Source organism: Vicugna pacos, chromosome 6 (assembly GCF_048564905.1).
Source record: "Vicugna pacos chromosome 6, VicPac4, whole genome shotgun sequence".
In the NCBI taxonomy this organism is placed as follows: domain Eukaryota; kingdom Metazoa; phylum Chordata; class Mammalia; order Artiodactyla; family Camelidae; genus Vicugna; species Vicugna pacos.
In genome coordinates this window covers 53,236,107-53,257,169 of record NC_132992.1, presented here as the reverse complement: position 1 = coordinate 53,257,169, position 21,063 = coordinate 53,236,107, and the positions used below count along the sequence as shown (strand labels likewise).

Sequence of the window (21,063 nt, the reverse complement as noted above, 5' to 3'; positions counted from 1 at the left end):
GATACTATTTATCACTTATATATGGAAGATAAAAAATAATACAAATGAATGTATATGCAAAACAAACAGATTCACAGATGGAGAAAACAAACTTGTGGTTACCAAAGTTGGGAAGGAAGGAGGGAGGGACAGATTATAGGTATGGGATAACAGGTACAAACTACTGTGTATAAAGTAGATAAGCAACCAGAATATACTGTATAGCACAGGAAATTATACCCATTGTCTTGTAAGAGCCTGTAATAGAATATAATCAACAAAAATATTGCATCACTATGCTGTACACCTGAAACTAATACCATTTTGTAAATCAACTATAGTTCAATTTTAAAAATGAAATGAAAATGTGACAGTGTTCTGTACCAACACTGAAATAAACTTTATCAAGGAAGCTTTCTATGAGTAGCTTTTCTTAACTAATTCTGTGTTTTCTAGACACAGGACTCTTGACAGAAACCATTTGCAGATGTTAAAACAGGCTACAGAACACACAGACCTACCATCAGATCTTATCTGTACCATTTAGTATCTGTGCAACTTTGAGGAAGTTACAACTTCCTTATCTTTAAAAAAGGAGAAATCATAGTTCCCTCCTATTGGGTTGTTATGAGGATTAAATACAATCATATGTTTAAAACATTTAGAGCAATATTAGCAAGTATTGTTCATTTAGGCTGTAAGACCATAACAAAGATGAATTGAGATTGACAGAACCAACATCTTTTTTGCCAAAACAGTATTCTTTTTTTTCTCTTTTGAATTTTATCAAATGCCTTATTGGAATTCATTGACATAGTAATACATTTTGTTGTTGTTATTGTTTTGGTGTTTTTTTAATTGAATTGTAGTTGATTTACAATGTTAGTTTCAGGTGTACAGCAAAGTGGTTCCGTTATACATGTACATATATTCTTTTTCATATTCTGCTTTATTATAGGTTAATACAAGCTATTGAATATAGTTCCCTGTGCTACACAGTAGGACCTTGTTACATATCTATTTTGTATATGGTAGTTTGTATCTGCTAATCCCAAACTCCTAATTTATCCTTCCTCTCCACCCTACCTTTCCCCTTTGGTAACCATAAATTTATTTTCTACATCTGGGAGCCAAAACAGTATTCTTGAGTTGATTCAGTCAAAAATACTTTTCATTTGATAGAATTGAAGGGCTAGGGCCACATCTCCTGAAAATCAAATTCTAAGCCATGTTCTTTTTGCAGATAGAAGAGGCAGATGATTGGCTCAGGCATGGAAACCCCTGGGAGAAGGCCCGCCCAGAGTTCATGCTGCCTGTGCACTTCTACGGAAGAGTAGAGCACACCGAGGCCGGGGCCAAGTGGGTCGACACGCAGGTATTCTGAGCATCCTCGCACTGAGCGCTGTATAGAGGATGACACAGATATGTGTACATAGCATTGACTATAGTGTGTTGTATATTGAGTAATAGAGTATATTTTTATAAATAAATCTGTTACTTCTCTTAGTGGAACCCACTCTTTTTGGAGACAAAGGAGCTGAGGCTAAGAGAGAAATGACTTCCCCAAGGTTAAGTGACTTACCAAGGTCATTTTGTCATCCACTGTCATCCACTTTATCAGAGGCTAATCAGTTCTATCATCCCAGCATATTTAACTCCCCCAGTAAAGTTGTGGAAACCAAGATTGAATAAATTTAAGTGTCGTTTCTCACCCTATTGCCATATGTACATTGACTTGTAAATTCTCAGGGGTAAATATTTTGAAGCTGAAGTGTTTATTCCAAGGATCACTAAAGCTCTTCTCATTGCAAAGTCAAGAAAAACAATGGAAAATATTACGAAATGCACTCTGTTATCTTGGTGCCAAACCACTTCTAGAGAAATCACGCTGGTGTCAATCCAAGTGTCCTCAGGTCACGGACGTGTATTTATCCTGCTGCTAGATTAGAGTGTTACCCTGTTGCTGAACAAAATTCACTTTTCAGCTCCTCCAGTGGTGGTTTGTGCTTTGCTGGCCTCATACTTCCTGATAAATAACCCCTAAGAACTCCTGGACTGTGTTGTCCAGTCACTGGAGGCTCCACTTGAGACATTTGTGTAATAAATATGGCCTCAGGCTGGAAAAGATGTCTCACTGGCCATTCTTTAAAAGCTTAAAGAAAATGGTTAAGACCAAGGAATCATTGCTCTTACATAGCAAAATCAGGAGTGAAATTCAGTACTGTAATGCTAAATTCAGTTCGTTTATGGGTTAATCTCCATAAATAAATGCTTCATTTTGTCTTAGAAGAGTCAAGACCCATGTTATAGCTGACTTTTAAACTGATGATTTATTCTGCTAATCCATGCAAAGCTATTCATGGTTCAGAAAAATAAGACTTTTTAAAAAAGCTTTTCCTATCCGAACATGATTTATTCAGCATATGAAATAACGGATTAGAAGCTAAAATAGATCATTATACATAATGATATAAGGAATAAACTAATACTGTGATTTCAAGATAAGTTTCCCTCTGTCCACACCCCACCCCTTTTATTTTGGTTAAACAATGGACCACAATCTAAGTTGTAAGCTGCAGTTGATTACAAATATGATCAGGAGAGCTGCAAACAAATCAATTGTTAATATGCCCAAAGAATTTTCACATGTTTTTGATATTACCTAGCAAGTATTTGGTGTCTAAAACTTCCAGTGGCTTCTAATCTGTTTAAATGTGTGCAGTTTACATGATCTTGTATTTACAAAGCACCTCTAGATGTTTTTGAAATATATCCAGAAATTCAATTAAAGAGAATGTGCTTTTCTGTGCCCACAAAGGCAAGGTTACGGGGCAGATGGAACAAAGTGTGGGCTGACCCAAGCCATATAGAACTTTATGGATTGACGCCACTGCCTGATCAGCCCCAGATTTGCAGTGAGTGAGGCCAGAGAGCATGAGATCAGACCTGGTGTACGCCGGCTATGACGGCTTCCAGTAAACCGAGCTGTTTGTTTCATTCTTGTGTCAGTTCAGGCCCTCTGGGAAGCAGACCACAGGGAGAATTAGCAGCATCGTGAGCTATTGCAGAAATGCCTGTGAAAGATGAGGGGGAAAGGGAGCAGGAGGAGGTGGGAAGTCGTTCAGACTGCAGCGCAGGTGTGACACTTGTGAAGAGAGAAGCGGAAAGGATTCTCACGAAGAGCTTCAGACCTCTGGAGCTCTAAGCAAGTGCCCAGGCTGATGGGACATCACTCAGGAGGGAAGTCCCAGCTCCCACCACGATGGGAGCATCCCAGAGAAAGCGCAGCCTCGGCGTGAGCTCCGAGGTGGCAGCTTCTCCCTGAAGTTCTCTAAAGGGACATCTGAGCCATGGGCCTCCCCAGCTGCCTCAGTTATGCTTTGAGGGTTAGAAGGATGAATCACTTTTGAACCCAGACTCAATCCCACTCTGTAAATGACTTTTTCTGATTGATCGCAATGCTTTAAGAACCTCCAGACACCTTTATTTCCTAGTGAAAGATAGTCAAATAAGGGTGCTTTTTTCATTCTGTGGTCATGATGTTCATGAAAGCATGACTGAATATGTGTGATTGATTGATATAGGCTGGAGTGCTTCATTCCTTCCTAATTCAGCAGACCAAATCAAAGAGCTCTTTGGTTAGGTTTCACCCTACCACTGACTGACCTTGGGCAAGTCACCTCTCTCAGCCTCCTTCCCCTCTTGTCCAAAATGAGTAAGTTGCACCAAATGATCTCTAGCATCCTCCCCTTCCTTAGAGCTTGGCTTTGATGAGGCAGGGAATAGAAAACTTTCTTCCTACGTAAATTTTAAATTCACGTGAAACGGTTCATCTTCCTGTTTTACTCTAATTCTGTGACTGTCGCAAATATTGAGCTAGAGTTTCCAAAGCCCACCACTTAGACGCATCTCAGCCAGGTATCAGCTGGTTTGTCAGATCTCTAAAATAACCCTTCATGCAACTTTGAAAAACCTAGCATAGCATTTTAAACATTGTAGGTAATATTTGTCTTCATAAATTTCCTATTCCATTAATTTCCACCATATTTGAAATTAGATCATGGAATAACTCACATGAAGCTTATCCTGATTACTGCTTTTTAATGGGTATAGATCCACATTTGCCACTTTTCTGTACATCATATTTTATTATTCTTAGAGCAGTGGCTTGATCTTAAATGTGAAAGGTCTGCATCCAGATCAGGGCAAGGGATACAGAGGGCAGTCAGTGTGGAAATGATATAGAAGACCATCTGTCCAGGGGGTCCTAGCCATCCAGATTGTTCCAGTTTGGGAGGACGACCCCCACGGCTCCCCTCCAGTCCTGGGACCCTTGTCTTGGTTTTGAGTTGGTGATGGAGCTGGGAAGCAAATTGCAGCTGCTGTCTCCCAGGTCTGTTCAACCTACGTGGGAAACAGCGAGCAGCAGCTTCGGTTTCATCCCACAGGTGGTCCTGGCTCTGCCATATGACACCCCGGTGCCTGGGTATCTGAACAACACCGTCAACACCATGCGCCTCTGGTCAGCCCGAGCACCCAACGACTTTAACCTCAGAGACTGTGAGTACAGCGTGGGCTCGCTTTCCTTGTGTGTGTCTTTAATCTTTTTGTTCACTAGTTATTACCCAATTGAACTTGAGAAAAAAAGCCCTGAGTTTCTGACCTGAACTGTTTAGTGACTAAGCAGCCCCATTTTATGGAGCAGGCATGGGACACACATTTAAAGCAGTCCTTCCATCTGACCCTCTTAGACACTCCTGTGAATCACTGCATGAAGGTTTCCTGAAATCCTTTTGAATTTTTAGGAATTTTAGGAATCCCACATGGTACTCAAGAAGCATTAGGTGAGACCAAGGGGCTTCTGAAAACAGTGGCTGGCTTGTCTGCTTATTCGTTTTTCTAATATTTCCCTCAGTTAACGTTGGAGACTACATTCAGGCGGTGCTGGACCGGAATCTGGCCGAGAACATCTCCCGGGTCCTCTACCCCAATGATAACGTGAGTGATCAAGCTTGCTTTCCCAGCGGATACGGGAGCCGCTTACTTCACAAGTGCCTATTCAGTAGCCATAACACATATACTTAATACTTTATTTTTTTCCTTCAATGAGGAAAAATCTCCATATCTCTTCCTGAATTGTCTAGATTTCCCCTCCCATCCAAGTAAGGAAAACAAATTCATACCTATCATGAAATCACAATTGATATTTTGCCCTTGATTACTGAGCCCATCACTAATTGGGAGGCTCTATACATGTGTCTCAAAACAAAACCGGGGCATAAAAGATGAGGTGCAGCACTGGTGAAGCGCTACATGTGTCCAAACAGAAGTTTCATCCAGTCTCCTGCCTGTCCTCTTCCCCTCACTGACGGGGCTCTTCCGACCTTCCGGCCCCAGGTGAGGGGTGTCACGGACCTCAGGGTGGACCCAGGAGTCGACACTTTTTTCTTATGCCACTTGTTTATCTTACGTAACTTTTTCTTATAGGTGATTATAATCTCAGAAGCAACAAAATTAGTACTCTCCTCCACTAAGATGGCATAGAACAAGGATCTTGGTGACTAGGACATAAATGGTCCTAAGACCAGAAGTCCACTTGGTGCTAAACCCTGGTGTCCAAGGAGGATGCAGCATTTTCAGGAACTTAATTGTATATATTATTTTATCTTTGTGAGAAACAATGTGACTTCAGTACACTGCAGAGAAATCTGTAACCCAAAAGCAAAAGATTGTTCAATTTTATGGTCAATTAAAGAAAGAATCCTTCCATGTCTGGGGCCATACTGCTTAACAATACTCAGGCCTACAGGATTGTTTAACTGGAAGGGGCTTGAAATTCATCCTTCTATCCTCAGTAAGGACCAAACCTAACTTTACTTGGAAATAATCATCTACAGCAATTGACAAGGCACACTAAGTTAGCATGGGCTGCAGAGTTGACCCAATTCATTGGGTAAAAGGTAGCTCTCAGGATCATGCTTGTTTCTAAGTATGAGTTAATAAATCTTTTTTGTACTGTAACCATAAGAACAAACTTATTCCCTCTCCCCAACTTGGTCACAGCCCTTGTCATCAGTTTGTCTTCCAAGAATCTTGCCCCTGTTCTCCCTTTGCAACTAGTGAGGTGTTTTTTTCTTCTGCTTAAAGTTCTTTAAGGCTTCTGATCACCCCTAAGAGAAGTACAGAATCTTAGGTATATTCCTGGGTTCTCTGACGCGTCCTCCGTGACCTTGCCCTGGCAATGAGGTCCCAGCTGGACGGGATTATTCACCCTGTTCTTTCTCATCTCCATGCCTTGCCCACACTTCCTCCGCCTGAACAGGCTACTCTGGCTCTCTGTGCTCACCTGGCAAATTCCTACTCATCTTTCAGGGCTTTTAGATAAAGAATTACCTAAGTACCCAGTTTCCCAAAGTATGTATATTTAAATACAACACAATTTTTTAAATGTCATGTTTTATTTCATGCCTTGTCTATACATCTCTCTCTCCTCACTAGTTTGAACTTATTGAGATCAGTGATTATGTTTAATTAGTCATTCTATTTCTAGGACATTAAAAATTCCCTAACTCAATAAATGTTTAATTCATTATGGATAGATTCATGTGGGGTTTTATTTTAGAATAATGAGTTCATTATTTTTTTTTACCATGAAACATGCTATTAGAAAAAGAAATGAAAACAATATTAAAAAGTACAAAGAAGTAAATTTTTTTTAAAAAGTTCAAATTCTACCACTTATAAATTCCCATTGGTAGTATCAATCCAGACAGTTTTCCTATTAATGGCTTTTAATTTTTAATTGGCTTTTAAATTTTTATCAAAGTTGTACATGCCCATGGTTTAAAGAGGAAAGCAGTTCTGTGGGGATGATTGTAAAATCAGTCTCCCATTTCCACTTCCCCAAAGCAATTCTATCCCCTTGCTTTTAATTGATTTTCTGGATATTTACCTCCGTATCTGTAGTAACATGCTGTTATTGCTGCTTCGTGATTTTCCTCTTTACAATTGTTTATCGACTCACCACTACTGAAGATGAGAATCTCGCCCACTTCCTCACACAAACTTCCACCCGCACCACACAAGCACGTTTCCTATGCCCCAGTCTCTTTACATAATTACATGGTAATTCCCGCTTGCTCCGCAATCAGTGTTTACATATTTTGACCCTGTCAACGCTACAGACAGCTGATCTGTGCATATACAGGTCATCATCTAATGGTTATTTTTCCTCTCCTTGAAAAGTTTTTGTTTTTCTTGGAGTTAATAATTTTGTTTGCTTGGTTTCCTGAGTACTTCCCCCTAATTTATCCTACACTCTACCCCAGCTGTAGAAATTTCCTCCCAGTATATTCAAACAGATTAGGTATTCTGCTGACTTGGTTTTGAAGTCTCTTCTGGGTGGATCTCTCCTGTTGGCTGTGCCACTGTCACCTTGGGACCTACTTTCCCCATCGTTCTGAGGACCTCTGTGCTCATATACTCTCCGGGGACATTTGTTTCCTGGGTTCCAGTCTGGCTCTCTCTCTCTCTCTCTCTCTCTCTTTTTTTTTTTTCGTTTGCCCCTTTGTTTTGGTAGTACACATGCTTGGGGCTTCCTGGAAAAGGATGCATGTGAGGTGAACTTTTTGAGGCCTTGCAGTTGGACAGTGTCTTTATTCTGCCCTCACATGGTAGTTTGCCTGGATACCAAAGACTCAAAGATTTTGGTTTTTTTAATCACTTAGTTTTTGGTGTTGCTGAAAAATGCAATTCAATTCGGATTCTTGGTCTTTGTTTGAATTCTGCTTTTTTCTCCTTTGAAAGCTTTTAGTCTCCCTCCCTGTTTCCCTTTCTTATCCTCCTATCTCCAAGGGCACTTTTAGTGGGGGGTGTGCTCTGGTGTGGGTCTGTTTCAGCTCATCATGCCTGGGTACCCTTTCAGTCTGGGAGCACAGGACTCCGGCTCTCTGAGAAGTGGTCTGGCGTTAAACATCCTCAGCGAGTTCTCTAGTTTCTTATCTTTTATATTTATCATTTCTTTGTCTTCTTGCTCAAGTTTCTGGGCCATCACAACTCTTTTCTTCCAGTCTTTCTACTGGGTTTTTCATTTTGGCTATTATGTTTTAATTTGCAAGTAATCTTTTTTCCTCCAGGTATTTTCTTAAAGCATCTTATTCTTAGTTCTTGAATACAATCTCTAATCAGAGGATATTGATGGTATTCCTATAATATTCTTTTCTCTAATCTCTGTTTCCTTTAAGTTGGCTTTTGTTTGTTTGTTATTTTTACCTCTTTTAGAAGTTTTTCTTAGATGTCCAATGATCCTTAGCTGCCCACTAAAACTGAAGAGCAAGGTCCCTACAAGCTTTAGGGAGCTTTAGGAATTTATCTCTTTGGCTTCACTGTCCTGTGACCTGCTGGGGCCATTTCCTGGTGGAGCTCCTCATGTCAGTGTCTTTAGGTCCTCCCTCCTGGGCTGGTCAAACTCCCTAGACAAGACCCTTGCAGCTTCCTTCCTGGTGGGATTAATGTTGGCTGCCTGTGTTCTAAAATTTGATTGGGAGGAGAAGGCTAAAAGTGTCAGCATTCAGTACATAAACTTTCACTGAGCCCTCTTCCCCCAGTTTCAGCATGGTGTGGGGCCCCTGCCTTCAGCTGCACCTGCTGCCCTCCAGCGCAGAGACCCGTGTTTTACCATCTCTCAAGAATATCTCTCCAGCTTCTGCCTGGGTTGGCAAAGGATACTGCTCAGCTAAGGGAACTGGAGATGAAGTCTGGGGCCACCTGCTTCTTAGGCTCACAACTGACCTTTTTCCTCATTCTCACCTGTACTTCTTAGGGCACCCAATGCTGACAATTCCTGTGCCTTTTGGGGGCTTCAGTGTATACACCAGGTTGCTCTTTTGGCTTTTCTCCACTACTCGATCAGGATCTTCTGGTTCAATTGCCATTTATCCACCTGTTCTTCAGCTTCTAAAAAGTTGCTGTTGTCTTCTCTTCACTCCCTTCATCCTTTATGAGTCTGCTTTTTAAAAATCCCTTCACCATCATTCTAGTGGAGTTTCAGGAGGCTCAGGCTTGGCATTCAGCCTGTCATATTCCATCAGACGTTCCATGGGCTTTAGCCTTAAAGTCCTCTGAGCAGGAGATGCCAGCCACTTTCTGGCCACATCTAATAATGCGAGCCACTCTCACTCAGTCTCTCTGGTTTGAAGTTTTTTGAAGGGAAGGAGCTAAGATTGAAGCAGGAGTACTTTGTGGTGGCTGCTACCTTGCAAGATGTCATCCGACGTTTCAAAGCCTCTAAGTTTAGCTCCAGTGATGGTGCCGGAACTTCATTTGATGCCTTCCCAGATCAGGCAAGTATTCAGTCTGTAAACACAGATGGGAACAGCTCAGAGGATCGGGACCTCCCATCAGATTTACTCCTCTGTCTCAGTCAGTGCTAAAAAAGTTCAGTATCTATATACAAAACAGAAACAAATTCATAGACAAGGAAAACAAACCTGTGGTTAACAAAAGGGAGGGGTGAGAGGGACAAATTAGGAGTATGGGATTAACAGATATGCACTACTATACATAAAATAGATAAGCAATAAGAATTTACGGTATCGCACAGGGAATTTATTCAATATCTTATAATAACCTATAACAAAATAATCTGAAAAAATATATCTAAAACTGAATCACTATTTTATACACCTGAAACTAACACAATATTCTAAATCAACTGTACTTCCATTAAAAAAAAAAAATTGAGTAAGTACAGTATGCTTAAAGCGTTTCCCAGGAGGTGGACATTTTGCTTGGTGTAGGGATGAGGGAAGTGTCAGGACAGGGAAGCCAGACCCGGGCCACCGGGCAATCTTCATGTTGCTCTCTTTTCCCCACACAGGTCGCCATCCAGCTGAACGACACTCACCCCTCACTCGCCATCCCGGAACTGATGAGGATTTTTGTGGATATTGAAAAATTGCCCTGGTCCAAGGTCTGGATGGTTTGCCTTCTTTTTCCTTTGACCAGAATATCTGTGGCTGGGAGATTTTGCCAAAAGCTTCTTTTACAGTTTTTCACAATAAGTTACTGTTGCAAACTTCCAACCGTTAAAAGTCAGTTTGCCCTGGTGCTCACATTTCTCAGTCCTTACTGCTTTTCAGGGAATAAAACTAAGAAATAAATAAACACATTCCTAATGGAACGCAGCTTGGTAGCTATATTAAGGCTTAAACTGTGTTCACCATTTCTGTGTCTGAAAGGAGTCTAAATTAAACTCTTAACTCAGAATACAGCCACTGAAATTGTCCTCATTGATTTCAAACATACTTTGTACTTTCTCAGAACATTACTTAAGTTTTATTCCTCAAATTTTGTTTAATAAATGAAAGTTAGAATAATATATTGTGGGACACAGTGGGGGCCGATCAGTGGCATGGTGATGCGGGTTGGTAAAAGAATTTACCAGAGATAAAGTATGAGAGTAGAAAAGGAGTTTATTAGGGTATGCTGCCATAGACAACAGTGGGCGACACAGACGAGGGGTGCCTGTGTGAGCCCCAAGAGCTGTTATTGGGGTGTTTTATAAGGTTGGGTCACAAGGTGCCTGATCGGCTTGTGCACAATCTGATTGATTGTAGGTGAGGTAAGAGGTTTAGTCAGTGAAGGGCAGTGGGGTCTATGACTCTGATAAGGTGGGCCGAAACAAGCCAGCCTGAGCTATAGATTAGGCATTACCTAGGGCTATTGGTTTGTTAGAGCAAACATGCCCAATAAAAAATGTACTTTATCTATCGAGAAATCACAGGCAGACATCTGAGAGCCCAGGAATGGGGGTCCTTGGACTTTGAAGGATGTCATTTGGCCCAGCATAATAGAGAAGATTTATCAGCATGCTGTCTTAAGTTTTATGCTACAGTTTTATAGCTTACCCACCCCAAGCCCCCCCCCCAAAATAAAACATGTTCCCACTATCTGGACCATTCAGTAACCTAGTGGAATTGATCATGTCTAACTATACCCGCAGATAGAACTGTCCAGTTGCAGATGGACGGGAGTTGAGGAAATGTCTGGCCTGTGGGATGGGGTGCACCTGCGGGCAGCCTGTCTGCAGGGCAAAGCTGCTGACCACCCCTCCCCACCCCCATTCCCCTCAGGCGTGGGAGATCACCCAGAAGACCTTCGCCTACACCAACCACACTGTGCTCCCTGAAGCCCTGGAGCGCTGGCCTGTGGAGCTGGTGGAGAATTTGCTTCCTCGACATTTGCAAATCATTTATGAGATAAATCAGAAGCATTTAGATGTAAGTCATTTTGAGAGACCAATAACCCTTTTGCTGCGGTCTTCCTTCCTCCCAAACTTGAGGCCCAAACATCTTTCAGTCATTGATACTTCAAAAGCATGCAAGTCTGGTGGGGCTGTGTTAAAGATATCTTTTTAAAATACTAAAATGGAAGATGGCATCTCCCTAGGGCTAACCCAACCCCTTTCTGTGGGAGTGAATTTTATATTCGCACCATCAAAGACTTCGCGGGGGAAGTAAATGATGTTATCCCCGGTTGTCTTAAACCTGAGTGACCAGTGAGGCCTTTCTCTTCCTTTGCCTAGAAAATTGCTGCCTTGTTTCCTAATGATGTCGACCGTCTGAGAAGGATGTCTCTGATAGAAGAGGAAGGAGGCAAAAGGATCAACATGGCCCATCTCTGCATTGTGGGCTCCCACGCTGTGAACGGCGTGGCTAAAATTCACTCAGACATCGTGAGGACCCAAGTGTGAGCCTCTCTCCCTGTGGTCGTGGGTCTCCACTGCTTCATTCATGGGACAGTGCCAGTGAATGCAGGGTCACATTTGGAGATGAGGAAAGGCCCTGTTAAAATGTTTATAAGTATTTTCTTCTATACAAAGAACACTTCTCTAAAAAGAAAAGGCCTTCCTCTCTGAACCATCCTAATTCTAGACTTAGGAGCCAAAAAAAACCCTATTCCGCAGAGAAGTCTGGTGTCAGAGCCAGGAAATCGTCTGGTGATTAGATTTGGGATTTTTCTTGTAATTACTTTGAATTGCAAATGGATTTTTATTTAGAATGACAGCCATAGCTGCTGTCAGCCCCTCCCTCCACCTTTACTTAATCTTTCTAAGTCTGCACTTGGCTTCTTGAATATGACTCTGAACTCCATTCAGCATGCAGGAACCTGCCGTTCCAGCCAAGTTCAGTGATGTCTCTCTTCTGTCTCCAGATTCAAGGACTTCAGTGAGCTAGAACCAGACAAGTTTCAGAACAAAACCAACGGGATCACTCCAAGGCGCTGGCTCTTACTCTGCAACCCGGGGCTGGCGGAGTTAATAGCAGAGGTAATCAGGAAGCACTGAGGGGAGGGGAGCCCTGACTGGAACGCAAGAGGCAGAGAGTATACTTATAATTTGCAAATCCAGTCTGCGTCTCTAAGAGCCAGAGGCTTGTGCAGTCCCACGGGGCCCCGCTTGCTTTCATTCTCTGCTGGAGCCATCCTGAAACTCTTAATTTTTGTAAAAAAAAAGAAAAAAAAAGCCCCACATGTTATGTTGTGGGTTTGGGGGGAGGTAATTAGATTTATTTATTTAATGGGAGTACTGGGGATTGAACCCAGGACCTGTGCATGCTAGGCATGCACTCTACCACTGAGCTACACCCTCCCCCAAGCCTCACATGTTGTGTAACTGGTCCTGGTTAACAGCACTCATGACATACAGATGGGAGATGGTACCCTTCTTAATAAAACAGGGTAACAGAGGGCATAAACAAGTAGAATCTGTGTTCTTTGTCACCCTCTTTGGGTAGATTTTCTGTTTTTAACACTTAATACCCCTGAAACTACATGTAAGATTCTAGCAAAGTGTTTCTCCCGCACAGCATTTCTAGCATCCTCTGTGAGCGAAGCCATCCTGTGTCCGGTGGGGCAGGGGCAGGCGAGCTTTAGGGGGACGTGAGCACATGCCGCAGGCTGACAGAAACTGCTCATTTGGGCTTGACTGCCATCCCTGATTAATGTCACCTTCTCCTTTAAATGAAAAGAGAATTGGGGAGGACTACGTGAAAGACTTGAGCCAGCTGACGAAGCTACACAGCTTCCTGGGTGATGATGTCTTCCTCCGGGAAATTTCCAACGTGAAGCAGGTGGGGCTTCCTGGTGTGGGTTCCTTCCCCGCCACTTGCTGGGAGGGTTGGGGCCCCAGTCTGTAAACACAGACCGGCCACCTGATGCTTCTGAGCCCAGAGGGCTCTGGCACCATGCACTGTCTCCACAGGAGAACAAGCTGAAGTTTTCTCAGTTCCTGGAGAAGGAGTACAGAGTGAAGATCAACCCGTCCTCCATGTTTGACGTGCAGGTGAAGAGGATCCACGAGTACAAGCGGCAGCTCCTCAACTGCCTGCATGTGATCACCATGTACAACCGTGAGTCGCCCGCAGCCACCACCACCCCCCGCCCCCAGGAGGAAGCCATAGTTCCCGTGTAGGTCTCATCATCCCAGCCGTCACCCATCCTCCGCTCCATCCACTTCTCCATCTTTTTCAGGCATTAAAAGAGACCCCAAGAAGTTATTTGTGCCCAGAACAGTGATCATCGGTGGCAAAGTAAGTTGATTCTCTTCACTGGGGACTTGGGGGCTCTTGTCTCTTGCCGTTCTCATCTCATCATGCCTGTCTTCTGACATGTGTTCCCCACTCCTCCCCAAGGCTGCCCCAGGATATCACATGGCCAAACTGATCATAAAGCTGATCACTTCAGTGGCGGATGTGGTGAACAATGACCCCATGGTTGGAAGCAAGTTGAAACTCATCTTCCTGGAGAACTACAGAGTGTCTCTTGCTGAGAAAGGTAGTGCCCTCCTCACAAACCTTGCGGGGCCAGGGCAGATTCTAGATTACACGCTACAGAAAAATGGAGCCGCTGACCTCAAGCTAGAAGGTATCACCTTTAGCTAGAATGAGGCCCTAAGCTAAGAACTTGTAAGGTGACTCAACTGACACTGAGATGACTGTCCCCACAGTCAATATCACAGACTACAGTTGCCAGCACATTTTCCTCCCCACTGGTCGGAGCTGGGTGCTGGAGGAAGTGGCTCCAAGATTTTGGTAATACACACACTGTGCTCTACAAATGAAAAAAAGGGTCTTCAGTTCCCAGCCCCAGTTTTGTCGTGGAACACCCATTCCCCAGCCCCTAGATACTCTGGTCACCTCATGGAGGGAAGGGCTGTCATTTGCTCATGTGGCAACAGAGAATGAGGGCAGGTGTCAGGCTGCCAAAGCCGGAGGCTTAGATGTGCCTCAGATTGGCTCTGAGAGCAGGCATGAAGTTCCCACGTCGGGACAGCTGGACTGGCCAGAAGCCAGCATCCCTTTCTCTTCCACGGGGACCTTTGCTTATTTGCATCTCAAAGCACGATCCACATGCAAATGCTAATGCTGTATTCACCCTTTTCCCAAATTGAAAAGGGACCTTTCTCTTTTTGAGGTGTTTTTGGGTCCTCTGATGTTACTGTTTAAGAACTGTCAGCATAAAGAAAAAGGAGCCAGATTCTTATGGATGCAAATGAAGATATATATCTAATCCACAGATAAGCTCTCAAAGTAAAGCAGAAAATTGGTCTGACCCTTTGAGACTGGTTGGCGGTGGGCGGAGCTGCAGGCAGCACTAATTTGTGTGTAAATCAGGCTGGCTGTCAGGCCCCAGGCACACCTCCTTACCTGTGGCTCATTTCCCTGCAGTGAAACTGGAAGGAGGGTGGTGAGAAGTGGAAGGAATGACACAATCCAATTTCCCCAGATTGCGAAAGAGGGGTTGGGAAAGATTCTGAATTTTAAGAATCAAGAAAGAGAAGTTTCAATGTATTTTGTAAAGTTACAAAATAGAAGAAATAAAAATAAAACTATAACAAAAATTGAAAGGAAGAAGGGGAAGAAGAGAAACTTAGTGTCGATGGAAACATTAATCAGTCAATCTAAGAAAGAAATGGAAAATTTTATTCGAGCCAAACTGAGGATTATAACCTGGGAATAGCCTGTCAGAAGGCTCTGAGAACTGTTCTGCTCCCAGGAAGTCCAAGCACAGTTATGTAAGTTTTTTGAGACGGAGGGCTTTACCTTAAATGTCGTATCACTGACAGTTTACACAGTCGAGATCTGCCAAGTACAGAGTGGTGGGTCATGCAACCCCTTACAAGATGAGGAAGGAATGTTACCCTTTAAGGAGTTGTCTTGTTGGTGCTAGGAGCATGTTGCTTTTTATGGGTGAACAGGTATTTCTGCTGATGGGGAAGTTTGGCTGACGCACAGCAGAGGGGAGAGGAGGCTAAAGGGCAGAGAAAATTTTTTATGTTTAAATTTTTCTTGTCTTGCCATAACATATGAATTTTATTTCCCAGTAGTGTCAACCTTTATAGCAGAGGTTCAGTAGGTGCTCTTTAAAGCTGATTGATGAAGAGAGAGTAGTACAAGCATATAGTTGTTTAGCCTTGTGGCCATGACCGCCAGCACAGCGCATCAAAACAGGGCGAAAGTGGTTGCCCGAGTCAAAGGGAAGAGTGCGATCTGTCCTGCTATACTGTCTGATGTTCATCTTGATGCACAAGTCCCACTGTAGCAAGCAAAACAGGCCAGCTAGATGGACGCTCGGACACCATACGAGCAGATCCAGAGAGACGGAGTCACTCATTCTAGCCTGCCTTCTTACAGTCATTCCAGCCACGGATCTGTCGGAGCAGATTTCCACTGCAGGCACGGAAGCCTCGGGGACAGGCAATATGAAGTTCATGCTGAATGGGGCCCTGACCATCGGGACCATGGATGGGGCCAACGTGGAAATGGCCGAGGAAGCCGGGGAGGAGAACCTGTTCATCTTTGGCATGAGAGTAGAGGACGTGGCTGCTTTGGACAAGAAAGGGTGAGAGAGCAGTCCTGCTTGTTGGGCAGGCGTCTCCCCAGGAGGGTGCCTGCTCACTCAGGCGTACCACTGAGGCAGGTCACAGGAGGTGTGGCAGCAGAACACCTCCCGTGAGTCCCATCTCCCTGCTGACCACCGACGAGTCCTGGTACACCCAGCAAGTAAAAGCAAAAGGGGTTTGGGCCCAGGTACGTGGGGTCACTGCTATTTGTCATCAGCCATGGCAGAGCTGCCCTCGTGAGCTAGTCACTTGTCCACATCTGTGATTTTTTTTCCTTTATCAAAAAACTGAACTGGTATGCAGTTGAAGTTTTTGCCTATAACTTAAACCATCTGATGTTGCTTTACAATCTCAAAGAAATGGACTAAAATGTAGTAGAGAATAGGTCTGGTTGTATAGAAGTACCTGGAATACTTGTTCCACTTAATATCAAGATAGGTTTATTAACCTGGATTAAAATAAGAAATAAAGAAATAGTCCAAAGGAACCACAGGGATCACAAAATTTGGAGGGTGTCAAATGTACTTCCCAACCCTTGGGAGTAAATTTTCACTCAGTATCAAAAAATTCAGGATTTGTGAGTCCAAAAACCAAGTGCACACTTGTTTAGAGCTGTAAAGTCTGCTTTGAAATGAATCCTACTGTATTTTACCAGATTAGACTGTTGCTCTGTGACGAGGAATTTTATTATCTATTGTCCTTAGTGTCTTTGGTTACAAGGAACTAATCAAATTTAGTGGGGAAAAAAAATTTCAGGATCTGGTTAAACATTATTTATACCCCCGTTGAACACAATGACTGCTGTAAGTGCCAGTATTTCTGAATGCAGTTTTCACAGCTAATGGAGTGTCTAGTGTTTTGTTAGTCACAGACACTAACAGAACCTTTTCTCATCCTCCTCCCCATCTCCCATTCAACAGGTACGAGGCAAAAAAATATTATGAGGCACTTCCAGAGCTGAAGCTGGCCATCGATCAAATTGACAAAGGCTTCTTTTCTCCCAACCAGCCCGACCTCTTCAAAGACTTAATCAACATGCTGTTTTATCATGACAGGTGAGTTCCCAAAAGAAGATGGAGCTATTTGGGCTGTGACAGGGGACGAGAACGTCTTAAACTAAATACAGCACAGCCGGCCAGATTAGCCTAGATCTGTGATCCGATAAGCTAACCCAGGCTTGGAAAGAAAAACTAGACATTGTCCACTAACCATGCTGGGACGATTTAAGCATAAGACCCACAAATCTGGGATTCTTCTTCTCCATCCACCGGTGTACCCAGCTTTCAGATGCATCCATATGATGCTGCTCTTATGTGTGGGAAGAACCATAGAAAGGCTGAGGGCTGGTTGAAACCCTTGTGAACAGAAATACCAGTTTGGTAAGCCAGCCATGCATTAAGCATTAAGCAAAAGAGAATTTTAAATGGAATCTTAGTACACATCTGTTACTGAACTTTCTGTTTTGTTTTTTCCTTCCAATTGCAAAAAAAACCGACAACAAAAAACAACAGGTTTAAAGTCTTTGCCGACTATGAAGCCTATGTCAAGTGTCAAGAAAAAGTCAGTCAGTTGTACATGGTGAGTACACTGCCGAGACTTATGAAGGAAACCAGTTTACTACGGTAGATTAAAATTTTGGTTTCTTTTTTTTTAATCTAAAGAACAGGTCCCCACTAACCAATCAAAAAAGGGAATTGAGGCAGTTCTCTAGTTTTTTTCAGATCAAAATTTGACTTTTTTCAAGTTCAGGCAGAGATTGGGATTTGAGATTTCAGTAGCAGTTGTAAGTTTTTTAATATCCAAGTTATAAGACACAAATAATTCAGTATGTATTAAGCACCCACCATGGAGCCTGCATGTCCTGGAAACTAAGAGTGTGAAGCCAAATTAAATACTCACTTTACCCACTCATGTATTCAACAGAGAGGCACTGGGGCCTCCTCCACGTTAGGCTCCATGCTGGGCACTGACACCGGTGTGGACAAAGTCTAACCCCTCCCACCTCCTCCCCTCACAGAGCCCACCAGACGGGTTCCTTAACGAGAAGTGCATCAGAATCATCAGATTTTGCAAAGTATAGATGCCCCCTCCTCTGAGAGATTCTGACCCAGTAGTGACTGGGATCACCATCAGTATTTGAAAAATCTGCTAAAATGATTCTAAAACTGAGGCTTAGCTTATTGGGAAAGTGTTGACCCCTTAGTCTTTGAAAACTGCAAAATAAGTACCTCTCCTGGACAATCCAAGAAGTGAGGCCAGATGAATAGACTATAAGTGTATAGAAAGAGAGGAGGTTTCATGTTTGAATTTTAAAAAAGGAAAAAAGAAAAAAGAAACAAGAAAGATTATACTTTACAAGAAGGAAGGAAGGAAGGAAAAAGAAAGAAAGAGAAAAGAAAGAAGGAAAGAAGGAAAGAGAAAGAAAGAAAGAAAGAAAGAAAGAAAGAAAGAAAGAAAGAAAGAAAGAAAGAAAGAAAGAAAAAGAAAAGGAAGGAAGGAAGAGAAAAAGAGAAAAAGAAGAAAGAAAGGAAGGAAGGAAGGAAGGAAGGAAGGAAGGAAGGAAAGGAAAGGAAAGGAAACAAAAAGAAAAGGAAAAGAAAAAGGCTGGTGGAGGAGGGTATAGCTCAAGTGGTAGAGCACATCTTAGCATGCATGAGGTCCTGGGTTCACCTGGGTTCAATTCCCAGTACCTCCTTTAAAAATAAATAAATAAATAAACCTAATATCCTCCCTGACCGAAAAAAAGAAAAATTAAAAGAAAAAGAAAAAGGCTAGAGTCATGTGAGTAACCCTTCACATGCGAAGTTATACACCTTTACCAACTAGCCCAGCCCTCTCGGTGCATTTAATAAATGTATGGAAAGGCGATCATCTCTGACAGGAAAGACTTTGAGTGAACGGCAGACACTACAGAAGAGGCTATAAAATAAATAGCTTCTTATGATTCTTTTACATAAAATTATGAGATTTGAATGTTACATATTTTATTAAGGATAAAGCCTTAATTGATCCTATTTTCAGAAGAAAAGACAAGGAGGAGGCTGGCTCTGTGCCAAGACTGCTGAGTGCCCTTGCCTACTGAGTCTCTGCTTTGGCTCTCCAGCTGGAAAGCCATTATGTGGCAGAACAGTGGGAATCCATAAAATGCCCCCCCTCGTGCCCTTTGACACATCAGTGACCACTTCCAACAGAAACATACTTCACTAACATTTCTTTCTGCTCCTTTCCCAAAGCCAGGTGACAAGGTAGTTCCTAGAGTCATCTCACATATCCCACTGGGGTTTTAAAATAGGACCCTTTAAGGTCCATGCTGCTTAACAGCAGATCCAGCTCCTCAAAAGTGTATATAAACCAGAATTTTATATCCTGCCCAAGGGCAGGCAGTGCTAGAGTTAACGCGGAGTGGCTCACCTCCAGCCTCCTGAACCCTGGAGACAGTCACATCAGCCTCCAAGAACTTGGAGAGGAAGGGAAATGGCCATCTCTAGCCCCTTCCTCTTGATCTCAGCCCAGGCTTGTATGCAGAAAAGCTTTAAAGGAAAAGAAATGGATGTAAAACAGAGCGGGAAAGGGCAATGTGAGCGAGGGCAAGTACATATGTGAATGTCAGCTTTCCACAATGGTGCCTTCTGTTAAAATGATGGCCCTAATCCAAAGGGTGTCCCCCTTGAAGCCCAGCATTTGGTCCCATCTTTCTCGTTCATTAGTGCAAATTGCAGTTTTTAACTCTTCACAGTAATTGTATTGTTGATGCTTAGAAAACATGTCCCACATGGTTGGGAAGTTTAGTCATTATCCATTTAAATAAAGAACATGAAGAGAGGAAGCTTTTATTGTCTCATTTTAGTAAGTTTCCAAAGTCTGAATAAATCAATTTCCGACTCTGCTCTGCAGTACCTTAAGGAATGTTGGTAGTTTTAGTTTTTCTTTTAAATGCTTACAGTATATTGCTATTGGTTTTAAATAATGTTTTGGTCATTTTCATTGAACTCTTTCTTCAAGTTCTTTATAAAATCATGAGGCTATAAAATAAATAGCTTCTTACAATTCTTTTACATAAAATTATGAGATTTGAATGTTATATATTTTATTAAGGATAAAGCCTTAATTGATCCTATTTTCAAATCCCAATGGAGTATTTGGGATTCAGTGTAAACCTGTGGGAGCGTCTACCTTCAGATAGAACCGGAAAAGAGGAGTCAGTGAATCAAGTCTCCCATGGGATTACCTGCCTGCAGGACAGCTAATATTCTAGAATAGTATTTTTCAAACTTTGACCGTGAGCCCCAGGGTAAATCTCTTGCATGGCATCTAGCGGACAATGAATGTGATACTCTTTCTTCTCCCTGCTGTTTAAAGAGAGATGAGGTGTCATCATTCAAAATGAAGCATGGGAATACGGCTTTCCTGCCAAAACATTGTAACCACAGCAAAAATTATCAATTAGGGAACTTACATCCATGGTTTCTCTAAAAGTGAAAAATACTTTCTTTTCATTTGTAAGAGAAATATGATCTTAAATAGGAGAAAAGCACGGTCTGCCCTATCCAGCTCTCAACTCTGAAACAAGTGTGTTTACGATTCACTGCAGTTTACTCCTGTCACTTTCCCCGTGAGTTGTGCTTGGATGTGCTTGGCTTGATGTTTGTCGTAAAGCTTAGTGGGGACTCGGACCCTGAGCCCTAGGTGCTTGTGTTGCTTACAGAATCCAAAGGCTTGGAATACCACGGTACTCAAAAACATAGCTGCCTCGGGGAAGTTCTCCAGTGACCGAACAATTAAGGAATACGCCCGGGACATCTGGAACATGGAGCCTTCCGATATAAAGATTTCCCTGTCCAGTCAACCTAGCGATGGGGTGAACAAAGCCAATGGAAAGTAAGTTGTAAAATGTCCCTAGAGAAAAAATGCTTCTTACTGGACTTGAACATTTTTACGACATTCTTTGATTTTATTTTGTTAGCTAATAATCCAGTTAAGTATCTCTGGGAATTGAGAGGGGAAAGTGTATGACTCTGTTAGCGCTAAAAATAAATTGTCAATTCCCAAAGGCTTCATGGGTGCCAAAACTCACTACTTTGTAGCAGACTGAGTAGCACACTAGGACTTTCCCCAGTGCAATGCTGAAAGCTTAGAAAATTGCTTGGAACTTTTTAATACCATTTAAGTTAACTAAACTGAAA

At 42.6% G+C, this 21,063-nt stretch overlaps 1 protein-coding gene across 1 annotated transcript in view; it reads left to right on the top strand.

Annotated features, from left to right (window-relative positions):
• The window catches only part of PYGL (glycogen phosphorylase L), a 36,396-nt gene extending 15,463 nt beyond the window's left edge, over positions 1-20,933 (top strand). The window contains exons 5-20 of the mRNA XM_031679033.2: positions 1,223-1,354; positions 4,428-4,539; positions 4,895-4,977; positions 9,177-9,320; positions 9,857-9,949; positions 11,112-11,258; positions 11,564-11,727; positions 12,193-12,307; positions 13,008-13,109; positions 13,241-13,388; positions 13,510-13,568; positions 13,671-13,812; positions 15,672-15,879; positions 16,801-16,935; positions 17,392-17,458; positions 20,586-20,933. Coding sequence (XP_031534893.2) covers positions 1,223-1,354; positions 4,428-4,539; positions 4,895-4,977; positions 9,177-9,320; positions 9,857-9,949; positions 11,112-11,258; positions 11,564-11,727; positions 12,193-12,307; positions 13,008-13,109; positions 13,241-13,388; positions 13,510-13,568; positions 13,671-13,812; positions 15,672-15,879; positions 16,801-16,935; positions 17,392-17,458; positions 20,586-20,762 — 2,028 coding nt within the window. The 3' untranslated portion in view covers positions 20,763-20,933. The remainder of the gene's footprint in view (positions 1-1,222; positions 1,355-4,427; positions 4,540-4,894; positions 4,978-9,176; positions 9,321-9,856; positions 9,950-11,111; positions 11,259-11,563; positions 11,728-12,192; positions 12,308-13,007; positions 13,110-13,240; positions 13,389-13,509; positions 13,569-13,670; positions 13,813-15,671; positions 15,880-16,800; positions 16,936-17,391; positions 17,459-20,585) is intronic.
• The last annotated feature ends 130 nt before the right edge of the window (positions 20,934-21,063 follow it).